The following is a 20,725-nucleotide window of genomic DNA, read 5'->3' on the forward strand; positions in this document are numbered from 1 at the left end:
CTCCCTGCTCTACCTCTCGTGGAAGACCGCCTTCCTAGTGGCCATTACCTCAGCTAGACGAGTGTCAGAGCTGAGGGCCCTCACAGTGGACCCACCGTATACCGTCTTCCATAAAGACAAGGTACAGCTGAGGCCTCACCCTGCCTTTCTTTCCAAGGTGGTCTCAGCTTCCCATGTTAACCAAGAAATTTTCCTCCCAGTCTTTTTCCCAAAGCCCCATTCGTCCCGCAGGGAGCAACAGCTCCACTCGCTAGATGTCCGGGCACTAGCATTTTATGTGGACAGGACCAAACCCTTCTGCAAGTCCCCCCAGTTATTTGTGGCGGTAGCGGACCGGGTCAAGGGGCTGCCGATCTCCTCCCAGAGGCTATCTTCCTGGGTTACCTCCTGCATCAGGACCTGCTACGACCTGGCCCACGTTCCGACGGGCCGTGTGACTGCTCACTCCACCAGAGCACAGGCATCATCGCTGGCTTTCCTTGCCCGCGTGCCAATCCAAGAGATTTGTAGGGCGGCGACCTGGTCATCGGTCCACACATTCGCTTCCCATTACGCCCTGGTTCAGCAGTCCAGAGATGATGCGGCCTTTGGCTCTGCAGTACTCCAGGCCGCGACCTCTCACTCCGACCCCACCGCCTAGGTAAGGCTTGGGAATCACCTACCTGGAATGGATATGAGCAATCACTCGAAGAAAAAAAGACAGTTACTCACCTTTGTAACTGTTGTTCTTCGAGATGTGTTGCTCATATCCATTCCACACCCGCCCTCCTTCCCCACTGTCGGAGTAGCCGGCAAGAAGGAACTGAGGAGCGGGCGGGCCGGCAGGGGTATATATCTGGTGCCATACTGGCGCCACTCTAGGGGGCGACCTGCCAGCCTACTGGAGTTGCTAGGGTAAAAAGTTTCCGGCAGACGTGCACGCACGGCGCATACACCTACCTGGAATGGATATGAGCAACACATCTCGAAGAACAACAGTTACAAAGGTGAGTAACCGTCTTTTCTTCCCCCTTCTCTCCTTTCTCCCACCAATTCCCTGGTGAGTGCAGACTCGTTCCCCTTGAGTCTTAGACAAGGGAAAAATCAATCGGGTTCTTAAAAAGAAAAGCTTTTAATAAAAGAAAAAGTAAAAAATTAACTCTGTAATATCCAGATGAAAAAATGTTACAGGGTCTTTCAGCTTATAGAGAATAGAGAGAATCCTCCCCCGAGCCCAATACAAGTTGCAGCAAAGAGAAATACAATTCTTCCAGCAAAATACACATTTGCAATAAAGAAAATAATCAAAAGACTAAACCGCCTTTCTAACTAGTACTTACTAAATTTAGCAGAAGAGACTTTTTCAGAAAGATTGGAGGAACCTGGATGCATGTCTGGCTTCTCCTAGCCCCCAGAGAGAACACTACAAAAACCCAAAAAACACAAAGGCTTCCCTCCACCGAGATTTGAAAGTATCTTGTCTCCCGATTGGTCCTCTAGTCAGGTGTTCCAGGTTTACTGATCTATTTAACCCTTTACAGGTGCAAAAGACATTACCCTTTACCATCTGTTTATGACACACACACATTCTGTTCTGTAGGTCTGTAGGAATTTCCATACTGGAACAGGGCAGGGGTCCTAGTCCAGTATCCTGCCTCTGACAGTGGCCAGCACCAGATGCTTCAGAGGAAGGTGCTAGAAACCTAACTGTGTAACGTTCTGCCCATAGGGGTAGTTCCTTCCCAACTCTGCATGAGAAGTTATATCCCTTATGATTTTTTTATCCTAACTGTTGGCACTCTCCATAGCCTATGTTCCTCATTGTGCTAACAGGACATCCTCACTGTATCAAAATAGCCAAAGAACAGGAAATCTTACCTTCCTTGTAACTGAAACTGACTGTTTTTGGATATGTTTAGGTCTGTAAAAGAACCAATTCCATGTCTTGATTTGATTGCTTATAGCTAAATGAATTAACTGCTGAGCAAAAAAACCCAACACCTTCCACACAGTGTAAATGTGCTGCTCCCAGTATGATATTTTTAATTGGGGATTGAATAGTGAGGAGTTTTTTAATCTATTATGTCTGTTGGTGTTGATATTTTAGGCCCCTATTCAGGAAAACATTGAAGCATCTACTTAAGTCTTGTTGACCTTAATGGGATGTAAAAAACATAACTAAAATTAAGGTGGTGTACTAAACTGGTTCTATAATTTTGAATTTCATAGATTTTAAGGCCCGAAGAGGGACTATTAGATCTTCTAGTCTGATCGGTATAATGTAGGCCATAGAATTCCATGCAACTACCATGTATTGAGCCCAATAACTTGTTTGACTAAAGCAGCTCTTCATGAAAGGCATCTAGTCTTGATCTGAAGGCTTCAAGAGATGGAGAATCCACCACTTCCCTTGGCAGTTTTGTTTCAATGATTAATCATCCTCCTGGTTAAAAAATTGTTCCTTTTTTTCCCATTTGAATTTTTTCTGGCTTTAATTTACAGCCACTGGTTCTTAGTATGCCTTTCCGTAGGTCAGCGACTCCCACAATTCTGTGATAATATGATGCAAGAGCCAAAAAATGCCATCACAGAAATACCAAGGTCAAGACTGCAGTGGCAACATTAGCAAAAGACACACTAATACCATCGGAATGGATTTTCTTTCCCAAGGATACATCTAACAGAAGGGATTTTGAAGCATCCCCAGTAGTGTCCTGCTTTGCAAGAGCAACAGTGACCTGGCTGGATGACCTAACAGCCCTAGACAAGAACTATCTTAACTTCAGCGAACTGGATCAGACAGCAAAACCAGAGATGGCAGTACCATCTCTTAAGAGCTCACTATGACAAGACGCTGTGCTTTGGCCTGATGAATCAGGAGACTGTTTTTTGGACTTGGTATTGGAACCTCCACTGCATCTTCCAGTGAGAAAGAACATCCTTCAACAATGTCCCATCCTCCATTCAGACCCTGGCAGTATCTAGCTGGCAGTTTGGTTGTTAAGAGGGAAGTGCTAATTGCCTTTGGATTCTGCTGACCTCCAGAAGAACTTTAATGCTAAAGGCCTATTCTTCCATCTGGGAACAGTACAGTTCATATCAAGAAAACAACAGAAACCCCAAGGACACTGGTATCATAGCTATGCAGGACAGTATGGAAAAGGAACTTCAGCCCAGCACTATATAGCCCACAACGTGTTAGCCATAAGCACTGGTTTGCACACAGGGTCCTTGGTCTCGTTAGCTGACAGTCCTCAAGTCTGAAGATTTCTCAGAGTGGTCAGAGCAGCTAGACTTGCAGTCAGACCAACCTTTCCTAAGTGGGGCTTGCCACTTGTGCTAAAAGCCCTAACTGCCCACCCTTTGCTTCAGTGACAACACTCGCACCATTCTACCTCTCTATTAAAACCTGCTTTTTGGTCACTCTCATGTCTACAGGTCTGTCTCATCTTACTCGCATTTAACATGCGCAACTTCAGCTTTGTGCAGTCAGCAAAAACAACACAATTTAATACTGTACATGTTGTGTGGGCGATTCTGCCCACCATTACACTTAATGGAATTTTGACTATACGTGATTTTCGCTTTACACGCTGACTGCGGAACGTAACCCCAGCGTAAGATGCAACAGACCTGTATTAGCTGAGTCTTGGAGTCATCAGTTCTATCTATCCAGGAACCGCAGTGTTTTTCAATGACAAGATGGCTCTAAGGGTGCTAGGATCTCTTACCAAAGGTGAATTGATCTTTCCGTGCTTCACAGGGAGCAGTGCTTTCATCATTCTGTCCAAATCCACAGCACCCTACTGAAAAGCTCTGGGATAATCTGGACGAAGGCAGAGCACTAAAGATATACCTCAAGCACACTGAATTGACAAAGATGATCCATCATCTTATTTGTGTTTTTTGACCCAAAGTGCCAAGGTCTTCAGGTACCCACACTATCCCTGGGAGACAGATTAAATTATGCTTTCTGGAGGCATATGAGGCATCAGACAAACCTAATCCTGAAGAAAGCAGAGTGCATACTACAAGATCTCTGGGAAGATCATGTGCAGAAAAATCTTGTACTTTGACTGAGGAAGTCTATAGGGCAGCAATATGGTCGTCCATCAACACATTTATTAAATATTATAAGGTGGACTTTCTGTCCTCTGCAGAGGCCTTCTTTGAAAGGAGAGTAGTGCATGTGGTGATCAAAGAAAACACAAAAACAACAACAAAAACCAAACCTGTACCATTCAGGAATTTACTTAGGAGGCAAGATTTCTCTATTTCAGTCTGTTTCTTTATCTGTCCCTATTTAATGTTTACTGCTTGCAATTTCCCATATGAAAGGATTGGAAAAATATGCCTTATAGTGATAGAAGCCACTGCTTAAGCTGAAGCTTAATCTGTTTATTTTATCAAAGAGAAGGTTAAGGGGTGACTTGATCCCAGTCTGTAAGTACGTACATGAGCAACAGAAATTTAATAGAAGGCTCTTTAATCTCGCCAATAGAGGTATAACATGAACCAATGACTAGAAGTTGAAGCTAGACAAACTCAGACTAGAAATAAGGTGCACATTTTTAACAATGAGGGTGATTAATCATTGGAGCAATTTACCAAGGGTTGTGGTGAATTCTCCATCCCTGGACACTTAAAATCAAGATTGGATTTTTAAGAAAGGATGCTTCAGTTCAAACACAGGTCTTGGACTTGAAGTAGACATTAATACTGGGAAGTTCTATGGGTCTGTGGTACGCAGAGGTTTGACAGGATTCAGTTTAAATCAATAGATGTTGGTAAATGACAATTTCAGCTGACACTGAAACTGATGGGGGGGGGGGGAATCCATTGATAACAGTCTGCACAAGAGCAGCCTCCCACTCCCACGCCATGCAACTGTAGACATCAGGTGTCACTGATCCTACAGCACCACAGGAAGCCCTCTGCAGCCCTGCTGTCACAGCCCCACTCATTCACCACTTCAGAGGGCCAGTTCTCTGCTCTGTCTTGCCACGCCTGCACCCTTCCCCACAACTTGCACCTGCTGGGATGAGCTGGCACCGGCCCTGCAGAGAGCCTTCTGCAGCCCCACTTGCTTGTTCACCAGCCAAGAGTGAGGGGCCATCCCCAGGCAGTATCTGTTTAGCAGTGGGGTAGCCTTCCCCATGGCAGAGGTATCCTCCTCCTCCTTGCAGTCCTGGCTGGGGGTCTCTGCTCATCAGGCCAAGACAACAGCCTCATTTCCACCTAGTTGGCTTGGCCCCCCTCAGCTATGCAGCTCTCAGGCCAGTTAGTCTATTGCACATAACTTACAGTTTGTTATTAAGATTACTGTGACTAATCATATTCAAAGACTTTGTGCATTGCTTTTGGAATGACTCTTCTAGAGGGACGCTGGAGAAGGGGGCATAGCCAGCATGGGCTGTGGTGCAATGCTGCACTGCCTCTGAAATTGTAGAGAGGTGGTGAGTAGCCCAGCAGTATTGCTGGAGATGCTGGGCTGCAGAAAGAAAATTATCAAGTAAGAAATTCCTCATTTTCCACTACATTAAAGAACCCTTTAGTACCGGACATTTTCTTCCTGTGCAGGTTCTTTTACGCCACAAACAAACTTGAGCTGGCTATAAGGACTCATTTTCATGTACTACATGCTTTGAGACTTTGGCAGGGATTCTGCTGCTATGAGACGTATCCTTTCACACTGCAGGCTCTTGCTGACTCCATCTAACTTCTCTAGTGACCTCAGGATCTACAGAATATAAGGGATTTGCTTTTTTGCACTGAAGGCTGTTGTGTCAATATCTTTATATTCTTAACTCTTATTTTAATAGAAATTTAAAAAATAGAGGAAAGAGAATGAGTTTCTCTAAAGAACTAAGTGGCAATATTACTACTATTGACTTGGTGGCCATTAAGTTGTTGGAAGGCAATTTTCTGCAGGTAGCTTTCTTTTGTTATTTGGGTTAAAGGATTTTTTCACCCTGAGATATAATTGGGAATATCTGAAAAATTCCTTGAAAAGGTCTGCTGTCCGAAATCTTTTTAAGATTCATTGTGGGCAAAACCTTATCACTCAGGTAGCTCAGTTGTAGCTTGCTTACTTGTCACTAAACTGGCTTATCTGAAAGGTGTGCTATTGTAGATAATGAATATATCACCTAAGCTATTTTGTATTGTTTAAGGGAGTAATTTTGATCATAACTGTTTGGAAGTGTTGGCCTCAGTGGACGATTCGTTAGACTTTTAAAATTGCATCAGTAAATCAAGAAAACATAAAATCTGAGATGGAAACATTATATAGGAAATTAAATATTCACAAATTTTAAGTAGAAACTTATGAAGTCATGAGTCTTTAAAGAAGTATCTGTTCCTATTTTTTCCCCCTGAGCTCTGGGAAAATGTCTGGATTTTAATTTTTTACATCTAGAACAGATTGAGTCAGCCATTCAAATTTCTCAACTTGCTTATAATTTTAGGCAGATGAAAATGAGAAAGTTGAAAATATCCTGATAATTGTTAAATTCTTTTGCTGTCAAAGGAGTTGTGTGAAACTTTTTTTAAAAAGAGTCCCCTGCGGTTTATAGAAATATGAATCCACATACTTATCTACTCAGTCAAGGGATTAATTATACTTGGGTGCTCATGTAGCAATACATTATCCAGCTTAATTAAGAATTGTTTATTACCATCTACATTTTTTTTAAAAGAGCTGGAATGACAGTGTTTAGATTCTGATGTGGTTTTCTCATTTAATTTTAATCAGTTGCTTAAGAGAACCTCATTGCATGAAAACGATAATACAATGTAGTTGTGTATAATGGGTAATGAGGTTTACATTAAGATTTATTTTACGACCTTGATCATTTTTACACACTCACAAGCAGAGGATAGAGGTTGTTCTTGTGACCTTATTCAGAACCTTGCAGGGTGAGGCCCTGATTTGGCTAGCCCGTAGGCACTATCCCAATATATATGTTAAATAATAATTCTTCTTAACCTGGTGTTTTCTTTTTCCTAACTTAACAGTGACAAAACCACATATGCATGGCTAAGCAGTATAATTAAAACAAATGCCTGTCAGCTTACTACAAGTCTGCAGTGTTATGCAAGTCAGTCATTCAGTTTTATATTAACTTACTGATAGGTGCCCCTGATGGGAAGGGCAACCTATTTGGTTAGCTATAGATAACCTACTCAAAGCTGTATCTCTAGTCATATCCATTCGGGCTTCCAGTCTAAATAGTTTTAGCCACTTCATTTCATGGTCGTCCTCCATCTGCATCATAACTGGATTTTTGCATGTGTGTTATAGCAGTGGGCTTTTTCATCAGTACAGTACTACGTTCCTATTATTTTACAAGTGAAAGTGAATTGACTAAGCTCTGGTCAACATGGGGGGCGGGGGATCAATCTAAGTTATGCAACTTCAGCTATGTCAATAATGTAGTTGAAGTTGACGTAGTTAGATTGACGTACCGTGGTGTCATCACTGCGGTGAGTCAACTGCTGCCGCTCCCCCGTCGACTCTGCCTGCGCCTCTCGCAGCGCTGTAATACAGGAGTTGACGGAAGAGGGCTTGGGGGTCTATATATCACATCTAGACTAGACGCGATAAATCGATCTCCGCTGGATCGATCGCTGCCTGACGATCCGGCGGGTACTGTAGACATACCCTAAGAGTCCAGTTCTATTAGCATCATTACCATTATAAAATGGCAAACCCAATGCATGAGACCTCTGTCTGCTAATCCTGTTATGGATTGAAGTTAAGATGTGAGCCCTGATTCAACAAGGTAGACGCACATGGCCCTTTATGTCTCTGACTCCACAAGGTACTTAGAATGTGAGTAGTCCCATTAAACTCAATGCAAATATTCTTGTGCTTAAGTTAAGCACATGCTAGGCACCTTGATGGATGAAAGACTTAATGGCCTGTGTCTAAGCTCCCTCAAAGACTGCCTATTCAATCACAATTTTCCAAAACAGATATGGTTCCCCAAGTGTACACAGCTGGCCCAGACTCAGACTCTTGCCTGCAGTGGGTAGAGCATTTTCAGTGGTAAGATCCTTGCTGTAGAATACTTAGAAGGCTTTTCTCTGGCACAGCTTGTTCAGATCCAAATACAAGAACCACCTTTTTACCCCCTCCCAGTAACAACATCAACCCACAACTAGAGTTGGTGAAAGCTAAAGAGAAAACAAACACATATACATATTAGGGGCAAAGGGGGGGATATGAAAATATTGCCAGTTAGGGAACACTCAGTGCCATCTTTAATTATTGCCTAGGAAGCATCAGGGTAGAAAAGCTCAATATGGCTCATTCCTCCAGATCCTAATTCTTATGTCTTCAATCTAATTATAGACATTTCTTCATTCATAGATCTTCTGCTCTGTTCCTAGCTTACTTGGCACGCTAACTCCTGGATCAGCTTCAATTCCTTTTTGTTGAAGGAAATGAACCATCAGGGAGACTATGAACCTTATTTAATTTGACTTGAAAAACACCAACTACAGCCTTATGTAAAAACACAAGGCAAAGATTGTTGTTCTATTTTCTCTTTCTACATTCTTCCATTGAACACTTTAAGTACAGCTTAGTTCAGGGCTGACTTGTACTCTCCCTCCCTCTTCTTTATTCGTAAGTGACGGGGGAAAAAAAGTAGAGCAATACTTAAACTCCCATCAAAACAAAAGCAACACTGTTGTGACTATAACAAAGGTGGGGTTTTCCCCCTAGTAATGTTTTGTTTTATTGCACTGCTGCATAGCAAAGCCAATAAATATAATCAGTGAAAGCCACTGGTTCTGTGTGGAGAATCATTCCTATAATTCTTCTATTTACCCTCATCATGGTTTGATTAATATATATGGGCAGGAATAGTGAATTTAATTTTGCTACCTAGCACACGATATTCTGTATGTGTCTTACTACCGTGTTTTTCAAGCCTGAAAGAGAAAAACTCTCCCTGAGGAATTTGCATCTTCTGTTGCAATCCAGAACTTTGAGATAAAATATCTCAAATTTTAAAATAACCACTTGGCTGCCTTTTTCCTTTCGTTACCTCATGGCACTTTACAGTAGGTTCTTGAGCCAAAGGATTTTACCATTAAAAATATAAATGGCCTCCCGCTTTTTTTAAACTGCCTAGTAGCGCCACAAACGTCTGAAACACAGCAAGTTTTGCCTACAAAAACACCTGTTGCTACAGAGTATTCATATCAAACATCAGAGGGGTAGCCGTGTTAGTCTGGATCTGTAAAAGCATCAAAGAATCCTGTGGCACCTTATAGACTAACAGACGTTTTGGAGCATGAGCTTTCGTGGGTGAATACCCACTTCCTCAGATGCATGTAGTGGAAATTTCCAGGGGCAGGTGTATATATGCTAGCAAGCAAGCTAGAGATAACGAGGTCAGTTCAATCAGGGAGGATGAGGCAGATGCAAATTTGACACCATCAGCTCAGGATTGAACAAAGACTGTGAATGGCTTGCCAACTACAGAACCAGTTTCTCCTCTCTTGGTTTTCACACCTCAACTGCTAGAACAGGGCCTCATCCTCCCTGATTGAACTGACCTCGTTATCTCTAGCTTGCTTGCTAGCATATATATACCTGCCCCTGGAAATTTCCACTACATGCATCTGAGGAAGTGGGTATTCACCCACGAAAGCTCATGCTCCAAAACGTCTGTTAGTCTATAAGGTGCCACAGGATTCTTTGCATATCAAACATCTTTATGCCAGATGTTATTTTGTGCTGGAATCCAACACTTTTGGTTATTGTGCTACATTCCAATCCTTTGCTGTGTCCCCCGCCCCCTTTTAAAAGCTGAGACTATTTCTAGTATATTTTTCTCTCAATGGTATAAATAAAAAAAGTGATCAGTACCTAGGATCACTGAACTAATGAGTACAATCATGGCAGAAAGAGAAAACAGCAGGTTCATCGCTACATCAGATGAAACAAATGGAACCAGATTAAGAGAACTGAGAAAATTAATGATTTACAATGACAAGTGTAACAAAATAAAAAAAAGATAGCATGTGATGTGAAGACTACGGCTTTCACTGGGCCCCCGTTGACTTGGGTGGACTAGATTGCAGAATCCGGTCCTTTGAAGTTTTTACAAAAATATAAGATAAACATTTTAGTAGGGGGATTGACTTGTAAATTTTGAGAGGGGGTGGGGTGAGGAAATCTTGACAGAACTGATAAATAGTACTGGGAAACTCAACAACTTTATTTCTGTGCAGAGTGGAAAAACATTCAGTTATTCTATCTCCTTTCAGAAAATGTAACAGAATTATATCAATAAAAAAAAAATAGAAAAAAATAGCAGCTGAAGAGAGAGAAGGATGAAGGACAGGGACTTAGAGGTAGCAAATGGAATTAAACACCCAATAGCAGAAATCTGACTCAGCAGCATGATAAAACAAATTTGTTGTTGAAAAGGAGGAAAGGCAGGTTTTTATTCTCTACAGTAGAAAACAGCCTTTTTGCTTGATAGGAAAAGACTTTAAGGATCCCTTTAAGATACCTGTATTCTCTGTCTCACATTAACTGGACAGATGAAAATTCTTGAAGACTGCTTTTTACAAGTCCACCAATCATTTCACATCAAACTGAGAATCAAATGATTTCTGGAATGAGCATGTACTAAGCTAACTGATCCCACTGATTGATTACAGTGGCAATTAAGTCCTCTTCCAAATAACAGATCCAGTTGCAGCAGCTATCTGGGAACATTTAATTTGGTACATGCAGGGGCGGCTCTAGGAATTTTGCCGCCCCAAGCACGGCAGGCAGGCTGCCTTCCGCGGCTTGCCTGTGGACAGTCTGCTGGTCCCGTGGCGGACGTCCGAAGCCGCAGGATCAGCGGACCCTCCGCAGGCACGCCTGTGGGAGGTCCGGCAAAGCCACGGGACTAGCGGACCCTCCACAGGCAAGCAGCCGAAGGCAGCCTGCCTGCCGCCCTCGCAGCGCCGGTAGAGCATCCCCCGCTGCCGCCCCAAGCACGCGCGTGGTGTGCTGGGGCCTGGAGCCGCCCCTGGGTACATGCTAGGGCTGTGAGGGACATGAAGGTTCAGTACAGGAATAGAAACCTGCAGGATTGTGTGCAGAGATTAGACACAAATCACGATGTGCAAATTCTCTCTGAGGTTTGAGGCTGATGGCTTCTAACTTCTCATGAGGAATTCCTCCATAAACTGGCTCCTTCCATCAAGAGAGACCCCTCCCTCCTTACCTTAAATGGCTCCTGAGGGGGAATGCAGGAGCGTCACTAGATTCCCATCAAAGTTTCACAAACTTCTGGAAACACTGGTTGCAGTTCATAGACGCATCATACTTAAGGTTCAATAGAGCAGACTTGAATTGTATTATGAATATTTTGCACAGCTTTACCGAAGACTGCCTTCAGCTACACACTCACCTTTCTGCCACAGGGCATGTCTATGAATGCCTGTCCCCAGGAAATGAAAATCAAACCTGTTTTATATAAACCACATTTCCTAGACTTTTGCGAACTTAATACCATTCATTTTGGCTTGAATGGGGTCTGGGAGTGGCTGGCTCATTACAAAAGCAATTTTCCTTCTGTTGGTATTGACACCTCCTCCTCAATTACTGGGAGTAGACCACACCCACCCTGACTGAACTGGCCCTGTCAACACTAGTTCTCCACTTGTGAGGTAACTCCCTTCTCTTCAGGTGCCAGTATATATATGCCTGTATGCAACTTTCACTCCATGAATTTGAAGAAGTGGGTTTTTACTCACAAAAGCTTATGCCCAAATAAATCTGTTAGCCTTTAAGGTGCCACTGGACTCCTTGTTGTTTTTGTGGATACAGACTAACGCTTCTGACACTATTTCCTAGACTGAAGATTATTTTAGCCCTCTCACAGAAAAGGGATCCCAATGTGTTGAGTGGCAACTATGAATGTTTAACCTCTGTCCTATGGATTTCAAGTTGGTCTATCAAGTACATGGTAGCCTATGTTAATTTGAAGAAGGAAGCAACTAAAGTAACGTAATATGTTGCAAAGCAACTATGGGAGCCACAAGCCATTGTGGATATATTTCTTTAGAAAACTATTTTCTGCAAATTAAACTTTGTCGTTTTTATAAATACATTATGCAGAGATGAATTATCGCTGTTGTCAAATCAAATTATTAGCAGATTCTCCTTGGAAAAGAGCAATATCCACTGAGGATATGGTTTAAAAGCAAACAGCAAATGACAATGCATCTTACTCAATTTCTTCCCCCATAAAAACATATCATTAGTGTGTTTGCAAGAAATAATTTACACAGCCCCAAAATCCTGTCTATGGGACCATTATGAAAAGTACTTAATATATCACACATAATTAGATTCCCTGTGCTGCATGCATTAATCCAAAGCAAGGATTACTGCTAAAATAAAAATTACAGACCTTGTGTAATTCAACAGGCGTTGGTGACATGATTTCTTTCATTTCTTGTTTAATTTTTCTCAAAACCACAGACTTTCTCCCCACGTCTGATGGCAGCGTGTTACTGCGGGCAGTCTGGCTGTAATGTGGCCTCACATTGCTTCTTTCCTGGAAACTGGCTTGTCTTCCCAGTTGGCTGCGAGGCTGTGTATTTTCATGATTCAAGCTCATTGTACTTCCTGACATAATTGTTGCCTACAGCATTAACAAACAGTTAAAAAAATTTTTTTTTATAAGTTGGATTAAAAAAAGGGTTACTTCATAACACTAAGCACAATTCTCTAATCTCTTGTCAAAACAAAATCACTTCAGGGCACAGCAAAAGGCAGGAAGATAGACATACAAACTGGTTGTAAATCACTAAAAAAAAGCCCAACTGTGAGCAAAAGGTTGTCAGATGACATTTGAAACCAAAATGCCAAAGAAAGCATTAAAACTGCTATTTTTATGAAGCCAAATGCCCTGAACAATACAATACTTTACTTATACTGAAGATATTTTAAAAATGAAATGACAGCCAAATTCTGGAACATTAGCTTTCCCTAGAACTTGAACAAAAGAAGGCATTTACTATAGTGTCATATGCCGATTTCAAGGAAAAATACTTGAGCTAGCAAAGTGTGAAGGCAACCCTGGAACCAGCACTGCCTTTGATGGTGACTAGACACTGCCACAGAACAGCAGATCATTTAGAGTAGCTGCTTGAGAGGAACCCAAATGTAATAATGATGCTGAAGCAGTAACTTCCTGAAATACCACCGGCATATGTGAAGAGATACAAAGCTCTGTCTCTTGCATCAATTTCATTTTCTCAGGAACAGGAACCTTCTCATTGCAATATTGCTGTGGATGCAAAGGGTGAAAACCTGGATCCACTGAAGTCAAAGGCAAAACTCCCACTTCATCCCCAGGGTACAGACAAATATCAATATAGAGGAGGAATTGTTTCCTCTGTGTTGTGGAATGTAAAAATCTAATCAGATGCTCTTAAACATTCAGTTTTACTCTCTGCAAGCACTGGGGGGTAAAGGTTGTAACCACTGCCAGGGCAGGGATTTTGATGAGGAAGGGAAGAAGCAGCAGAAAGGTCACAACTCAAGGGGACAGAGGACGCAGACAGCCCTTCCCAAATATGGGGACTGGAGAAGAAAATCAGATACGTTTTTGATTAGAACCACTGGTTCTGGTGATGGATTCTGTGCTGCCCATGTTCCCATCAGCACCAGCACTGCCTTAATGATGTGACAGTACTATGGTTGTAACAGCTTCCCAACATATTAAGTGTGACTTATGGTGTTCCCTTGTGAAACAGCAGCTGCAAGAGGACTTGATAAAGTGTATTTCACCTTGCTGTTCGGCTGAAGACCTGGAAATGAGCAGCGAGAAGGGAGTCCTAATGAAGGAAGTAGGGCTGATACTTTAAAAACAGACACAGCCCATCTTAGCCTTCTAATGCAAAAAGACATCTTGTCATCCATTGGGAATACTACTTCTATAATTTTATGTGGACAGATGTCTGTTTAGAGTTGTGCTGGCCATACAATTACATATAGTGATAGCAGTAAAGCACTCAACTACAGTTTTGATTTTAATTTTTAAACCCATAAATTGATGGTAAAAACTGTAAGAACGTCAATTTGTTGAAATATCCATTCCTGTTATCTATTTCCATACCCTTTTTACTGTGCTCTGAATAATGAAAATCACAAGAAAACCCTGTGGTACCATGCCATAGATAACCACAGAATTAAATTAAACTGACATTAACTTTTCTCTTAATTTCTCTGTCTTGCAATTACAAGTATTTCAGAATCACATTAAAGTAACCGTACATGCAATACGGAAGCCATAAATCTGAGCATGTACAATCATTTAGAACTACAAAAGTGTCACCCAGTTATGCCATTCACATTCCTTGTGGTTGCTAATAGACTCCATATGACATAAAAATGAAAATGAGATTTTGCCAGTTTTGGAGCTCAGGAAATTGAAAAGAACATAAAAGAACATATTTTTAGGGTTTTCCATTTGACAGCTTTAAAACTGTCAGTATATTCTTAATAGTTCTGATTAAAGAACTTACAGAAAATGTACTGAAAATACACAGTTATTGTTTCCTCCTACCTCCCCCAAAACCAAAGGTATAATGGACTTCAGATTTGCTATTAACTTCAGGATGCAATGTGAAAATTTGTTGTATACAACAACTTCTCTTTACTCTGAACACTTCTTGTGCTGTTTTTGTTCACAAGGTGACAGATTCCTGTTAAAAACATTTTAGATGATGTTTTTCTTTTATGTTCATCTTAATCAAAGTAAGTTACAGACCAGAGGCAAATTATAACATGCCAAGAAAAACTTCACGAAGCGACTCTAAGGAGTAGGATGCACCGCTGCTGGAAAATTCTGGCCACTTAAAAATTCTGCACAAAATGCTGCACATGTTAGCAGAGCACACAGCAGAAGCGACAAGACGGGAAGCTTTTGGGTGATCATGTTTATCTACTTTCAACGCATAATATAACAGAAAATAGCTTTATTTGGGGCAGGGGAGGAAGCTGCACAAGCAAAAATATAAACATAAAGGGTAGGTACCAAGAGAGTCATGTTTCTCAAATACAGACGCCTGTCAGCCTTGTCCTGTGGAAAGGGGTTAAAGCTTTTAAATGAATTGGTGTGATTAATGCAAACAAAGAAAAAAGAAGAAGAGAACAGAAAATGAATGTAAGACAAAGAAAAATGTTGTATCTCTATTAAAAAGACTGCACTACCTCGAGTTCCCTCAGAATTCCTGACTGGCCACAGGTCTCTAAATCCTCCAGTGCCTGAGACCAGAAGTTTTCCTCCTGGTCAGTTTCACTGTTGTCGTGGGCACCTGAAAAGCTGGTTCACAAAGAGAAGTTAAGTCAAATGAACAAACGCTACACAGGCTTCACTTTGCAGTGCATTAGTCAGACATGTGTCTTGTCACACACAGCAGCTACAACAGAATGTCAGTGTTATGCTGAGAGATACCAATGACTGCTTGGATCACAAACCTCTGAGATTGGATGTTAATGCACCTTTCAATGAACATAACTGTCAGGAAAAGTTAAACAGAAAGACAAAAGGGGGTTGTGAATCTGCCCAGGAGTTTGGACTGAGCGGTGGAAGGCTTTTGCTGAGCATTTTTTGTGGTTGTTGTGTTTGGGGAGGGGTGGGGGACAGACAGGGGACAGACATCTACTCTGCTTTGTGGACCTGATCTGTGAGACTTGGTGTTTTCAAGCCCATGCTTGAGCATCCACATTGCATTGTAAACTTGGACTTACAATTGCTAGACCCAGATCTCACAGCTGTGCTAATGTATCCCTACTGCGCTACCCAGACCTTCAGACTCGAGTCTGTGGCTTGAGTTACATCAACATTGCAAAATGCCCGAGCTTAGACATGAGTCACAGTTCTGACCCACCCCCTTAGCAGAGTCCCAGGACCTGGGGTCTTAAGTGCTTGCTGACCTGAGCAGACTGACTTCTGTGTAGACAGAAGGGGAGCTTGGGCTCAAATAGAAGTCAGAGCTCAGGCTTGGTGTGCAGTGTAGACAAACCCTACAAGAGAGGGGGGAAACACACAAAAGAGAGAGAGCAGCAGAGGCAAAATGCAAGGAAGCCACGTAGGAGCCTGTCAGCACAATGTGACCCTGGAAAAAGCTACAGAGAGCTTTTGGGTCTGGTGTTGGGTAAAGAGGCTTGGGGCTGCCAGTTAAGAAACTGCTCCTTTTATTCTTGGTTCCTCCTATGTTCGGAGAAACAGGACTTTGTTGAAAATAGACAAGGCGACTGAAAATAGACAAGACGACTGCACCAGCAAGAATACCACACTCCATCCATTTCTACTTCCAGCTGAAACATCCCCATGGCTCTGAATGCTGACCAGCTGTTTAGATTAAAAAGGGGAAGCATTACAGTAAGAAAGTGACAGTAGGTAGGATACAAAAAGTAGGTGATAGCCAGTCTCCTATACACAGGCAATTACTAGCAGCTGACTGGTTGCAGAAGAGGTGGTTTTTGAGCAGTGTCTTATAAGGGGAATGAGAAGTAGATTCTAAGAACAATCTAATGTAAATTTCCTTCTGTAATAACTGGGACATCTTAATGAAAGTTAGTGAACCAGGCATCATTATAGTTCATAGCTGAACAGTGCAATGAAATATTTGTAATTAGGCTTTTCCACAAAGAGGGCCCTCCTGTCTGCAAATAACGTCTCGCAAACTAATCTAGTCCAAGAAGGAATCCTGACACTTTCAGCTGTCTCCTTCATTCTATGCTACATTTATCATAATCAAGTTAACCCCATCCCTGCCTCCATCAGAGCAACTGCTGCAATTGCTGTATGCAAACCACAGCCTGCAGGGTATAGATTCTCTTTTAGGACTTCAATGCTATTTCACAGACTTAGGGCTTGATCCAGCAAAGTGCTTCAGCATGTGCTTAAGTCCCAGTGAAATCTATTCCTAGGACCATTCTTAATGTTAAGGATTTATGCTTTATTTCATAAAAGTGCTGAAGTCTTGTTACCAACTTTCTCCTGCAAGATTTTGCTAACAGTGACACGTAGGAGAGTGGGTCACTAAGAGAGTTTTGATAAAAACAACCAATTTACTGCAGAAACACAATACAGAGTGACATCAGCACAGCATTGTAAAGGGCTAGCAGTAGGCTGGATGGACAAGAAGCTCAGAAGAAGTGAGCATGTGCACACATACACAGGAAGCACCATTAGGGTGGTATTTCTGTGCTTCCTTGATAAATAGCCAAACTAGTGTTTAGTATTCTGTTAACATAATGGTGTTTAATGCCACAAACATTATAGCTTGAAATGCTTCACATACGTGGCATCTCTGCTTCAAGGATGCTTTCTTACAACCATCATCAGTTAGGCAGACTGTGGTTGGCCAATTCAAGCAAATGTGTCTCCTTTCACAATGTCTTTCCATAGAGCACCAGTGTCTATTCTAAGATATTGCTCAGCACTGGTGAGGATATCTGCTCAGATACAGATGCAGTTACTCCCAGGTAACACCGAAAGGCCTTTTTAAATGCTGTTTCAGATGAGTCTTTGAGCTTAAAAATTGGGTTTTTCTACCATTCTGAGCACTTGCGTTTAATTACTAGCACTGATTTCAAAAAGCCAAATATATCCAATATAGTATCTTACTAATACAATATATGTAAACTATATCTAATCCAGTATTTTACTAGTGCAGTGAGTCCTGACCTTTTTTGACTTGAGCCCCCATTAGGATGATCAGATAGCAAGTGTGAAAAATTGGGACGGGGGTGGAGGGTAATAGGAGCCTATATAAGAAAAAGCCCCATATATCAGGGCTGTCCCTATAAAATTGGGACATCTGATCACCCTAGCCCCCATTGCATAGATCAGTGTTTGAGCTCCCCTACTGCTGGGTCTCAATGCCATTCCCAGCCTGGAGCATTTGCTATATTTTGCCTGTTTTTCTCCCCATTTCTCTCTCTACTGTCATTTTTTCGTCTTTGCTTTTTCTCATTCTGCTTTTTATTTCAACAATTGCTTTCCTTTTTTCTGGTTTCACTCGCTATTGTTCAGTCTGGGGTTTGCTCTTTTCCCTTCCACTTCCACCATCTCTTTCCCCTAGTCCTCACCCTCTCTCTCGCCATGCTTCCTTAGCTACGTCCTTGGTCCTTCCGCTGTAGTTCACTCTGAGCGCTTTCCTTGTCTTGCCCCTAATGATCCCACTTCTTTCAGTTGCCACATATTCTCTCTCCTCTCTGCAGCTGCACTACACAACACAAAGCAGGCAGAAAAAATTACTTTTCAGTGTTACTCAGGGGAGAGACAAAGAACTTAGCTGGAGGCAATGGCAGAGTGGGGCTGGAGCCCTATCCTTTCCTCTGATTGGCTGGAAGGATGGGCAAGTCCCTCAGAAGAATCTGGCGCTCCATGTAGGAATCCCATCAGTAGTGTATAGTCCATCTTCTAGATACTGTCTTCAGATAATCTTTATTTTTATTTGTGCTGCATGTCTCAGAGGATTTTCCCATTGGTAAATAGGAAATAGCTTTTCTATGAAGTATAGTTCTATTGATTTTGCTTTTAAAGGACAGCTGGAAAATATGATGTTTATTTTCAACAAATTATATGATATTTTTTATTACCCAGATTCCTTGTTGCTATCTGATAAAATTTTTCAGCCTGGTATTTAACTGGTCCCCAAACAGTAGATTTATCAAACCCATGATTATATCTGGTCCGAGAAACAAAGGATGGGTTTGAATGGAGGCTAACTGTGCTTCTTTTGGTAAAACAAAGCTATTAATTTAAAAACAACTGGGAGCATATAGCAAGGATGGATGGATTCCTTTACTAATTTTTTTACACTAGTATTCTCAGTAGTCAGTGTCCAAGAAGTCTGGTCTTCTGTTTGCTCACACATCACAGTAGAGTCTATGTCTTGCTTTTTCATTTTTTCAGAGCACTAATATAGAATTAACTGTCCGTGAAGAATTAAAATCCCTTCACCAACAGGACTGGATGTTTTACTACCTGGCTAGTAGAAGGGTGAAGAAAGGTATTTCCATAGTTTAATGCCACCTTTCACATCTGGAACAGCTTCAGTTAGAACAGATGAAATCTAACTATTAACAATTCCAAGTCCTATTGGATGCCAGTTCAACACCTTCAGTCATTTGAGTCTCGGTATGTAGAATATTAAGGCCCAGATTCTCAATCAGTCAATGAAACTGAGGAAATCAATAGGACTGAGATGCTAAATATCTTCAAGGATCTGGGCCTAAATCTCCACATCTACTAGAGTACACTTGTTGCATCCTTCTGGTTAAGTATCAAGAGGCAACCTCGATCCACCTAGCAATGGAAGAATTGGATACTTTCATCACAAGGTGTTTGAGGTGGAAGGAAATCAATAAGAATGAAGTTTTATTGGGTTAATCAGCTCTATTTAAGATATGGATTAACTGCTCTCCTCACATCTGGCTTTTTTCAGCTGGGTAAAACCAAGGAATAATGATCTCCTGAAAGTTATGAAAGGAGGAATTAATCTTGGTTATGAATGGTTCCAGAATATTGAGCACTACTTTGTCCTCATGGAAGATACAGTATAGCTCAGATCTTCCAAGAGCAGATATTTTTATGGAAAGGATTAGATGCCATCAGTTTGAATGAATGGGTCATGAGATGTGATGGTTGGAGGGCCTTGCCCCAAATCTAGGCCCTGTAGTAAGAAATCTAGAAGAGCTGGCATGCCTGTTTTCCTGGGCTTGTTCTATCTCTCTTGAACCAACAGGAGAACTTTGTCCAAACTCTTGCTCAGTTCAGAAAGGTAAAAGGCCTGCATGAGGCTATGAGAATCTCTATTACTTTGGATGAGTTTCCTTTCCTGTTTAGGCCTTGTTCAGGATGTCAGGCTCAGGTAGTCTGCACTGGGATGAGAAATGTGCTCTGGAAGACCCTGTCACCTAGGTAGAAGCAGCTAAGACCTCTGCAACAGTTCCACTAAGACTGAGGGCTACAGCCTTTGGAGTGATGAGCATTTCTGTTCTTTCCTCCTTTTGTATCCACCCTTCCTTGTGGTTGAAGATGGAGGAAAGCCTGGAGTTGCTGATTCATCTGCTCCCAGTGATTCTTGGTTCCCTTTCCTTGTGAAAGAAGGCTTCACATTTCAGCTGGATGTGTGTAGGTCCACCTGAAACTGGCCTAGCTCACTGAATATTAGCTGGATTACTACTGGGTTCAGGGGCCATTCCAAAAATGGTTTATCTAATGGTTTAGCTAGTTTGCTTTTATGCTCATTGTGGAGACTTTCCTGGTGGAGACTACCAGGAAAGAATCTGCATCATACCACTGTTTAGACTTGAGCTTCTTGTGTGTCCTTGCTGTTTTATGTGTTGTATTGAACCAAGCTGTGCTCACTCTTCAGACAATCCTGGAAGCCCCAAAGAACCAACGTTCTTGCTCTCATCTCTAGTGAGTTGACTGTTTCACCTTTCTGACCTTTGACCACATTTCCTGTGTACTGTTTTGCCCAGGTGTGCTACCTAAGCTGAAGGGTTGACATTTGTGGTCAGGACTTGGAGTCTAGATTATAAAGGGAGAATCTTACTGTTACGGGGTACTATGCCTTCTCCAGCTGAGGGACTGAACCTCTTTGGATAGTATGTTCCCTTCTGTTATATCTCCTGCGTGGAATGGTTCCAGAGTGCCTGGAACTTTCATATGTCTGACCTATGAAGTAATCTCTG

The 20,725-nt window shown here is 41.9% G+C and overlaps 1 protein-coding gene across 12 annotated transcripts in view; it reads right to left on the reverse strand.

The window, feature by feature from the left end:
* The window catches only part of GRIP1 (glutamate receptor interacting protein 1), a 584,939-nt gene that overhangs the window by 14,354 nt on the left and 549,860 nt on the right, over window positions 1-20,725 (reverse strand). For 8 of the 12 annotated variants that reach the window (XM_050923229.1, XM_050923277.1, XM_050923258.1 and 5 more), the window contains 3 exons: window positions 15,221-15,332; window positions 15,045-15,089; window positions 12,411-12,644 (listed from right to left, as the gene is read on the reverse strand). In XM_050923229.1, the coding sequence (XP_050779186.1) occupies window positions 12,411-12,644; window positions 15,045-15,089; window positions 15,221-15,332 (391 nt within the window). Of the gene's footprint in view, window positions 1-12,410; window positions 12,645-15,044; window positions 15,090-15,220; window positions 15,333-20,725 lie in introns of those variants that run through there. The other 4 variants (XM_050923304.1, XM_050923294.1, XM_050923220.1 and 1 more) reach the window with 2 other exon arrangements.

Source organism: Gopherus flavomarginatus, chromosome 1 (genome assembly GCF_025201925.1).
Source record: "Gopherus flavomarginatus isolate rGopFla2 chromosome 1, rGopFla2.mat.asm, whole genome shotgun sequence".
In the NCBI taxonomy this organism is placed as follows: Eukaryota; Metazoa; Chordata; order Testudines; family Testudinidae; genus Gopherus; species Gopherus flavomarginatus.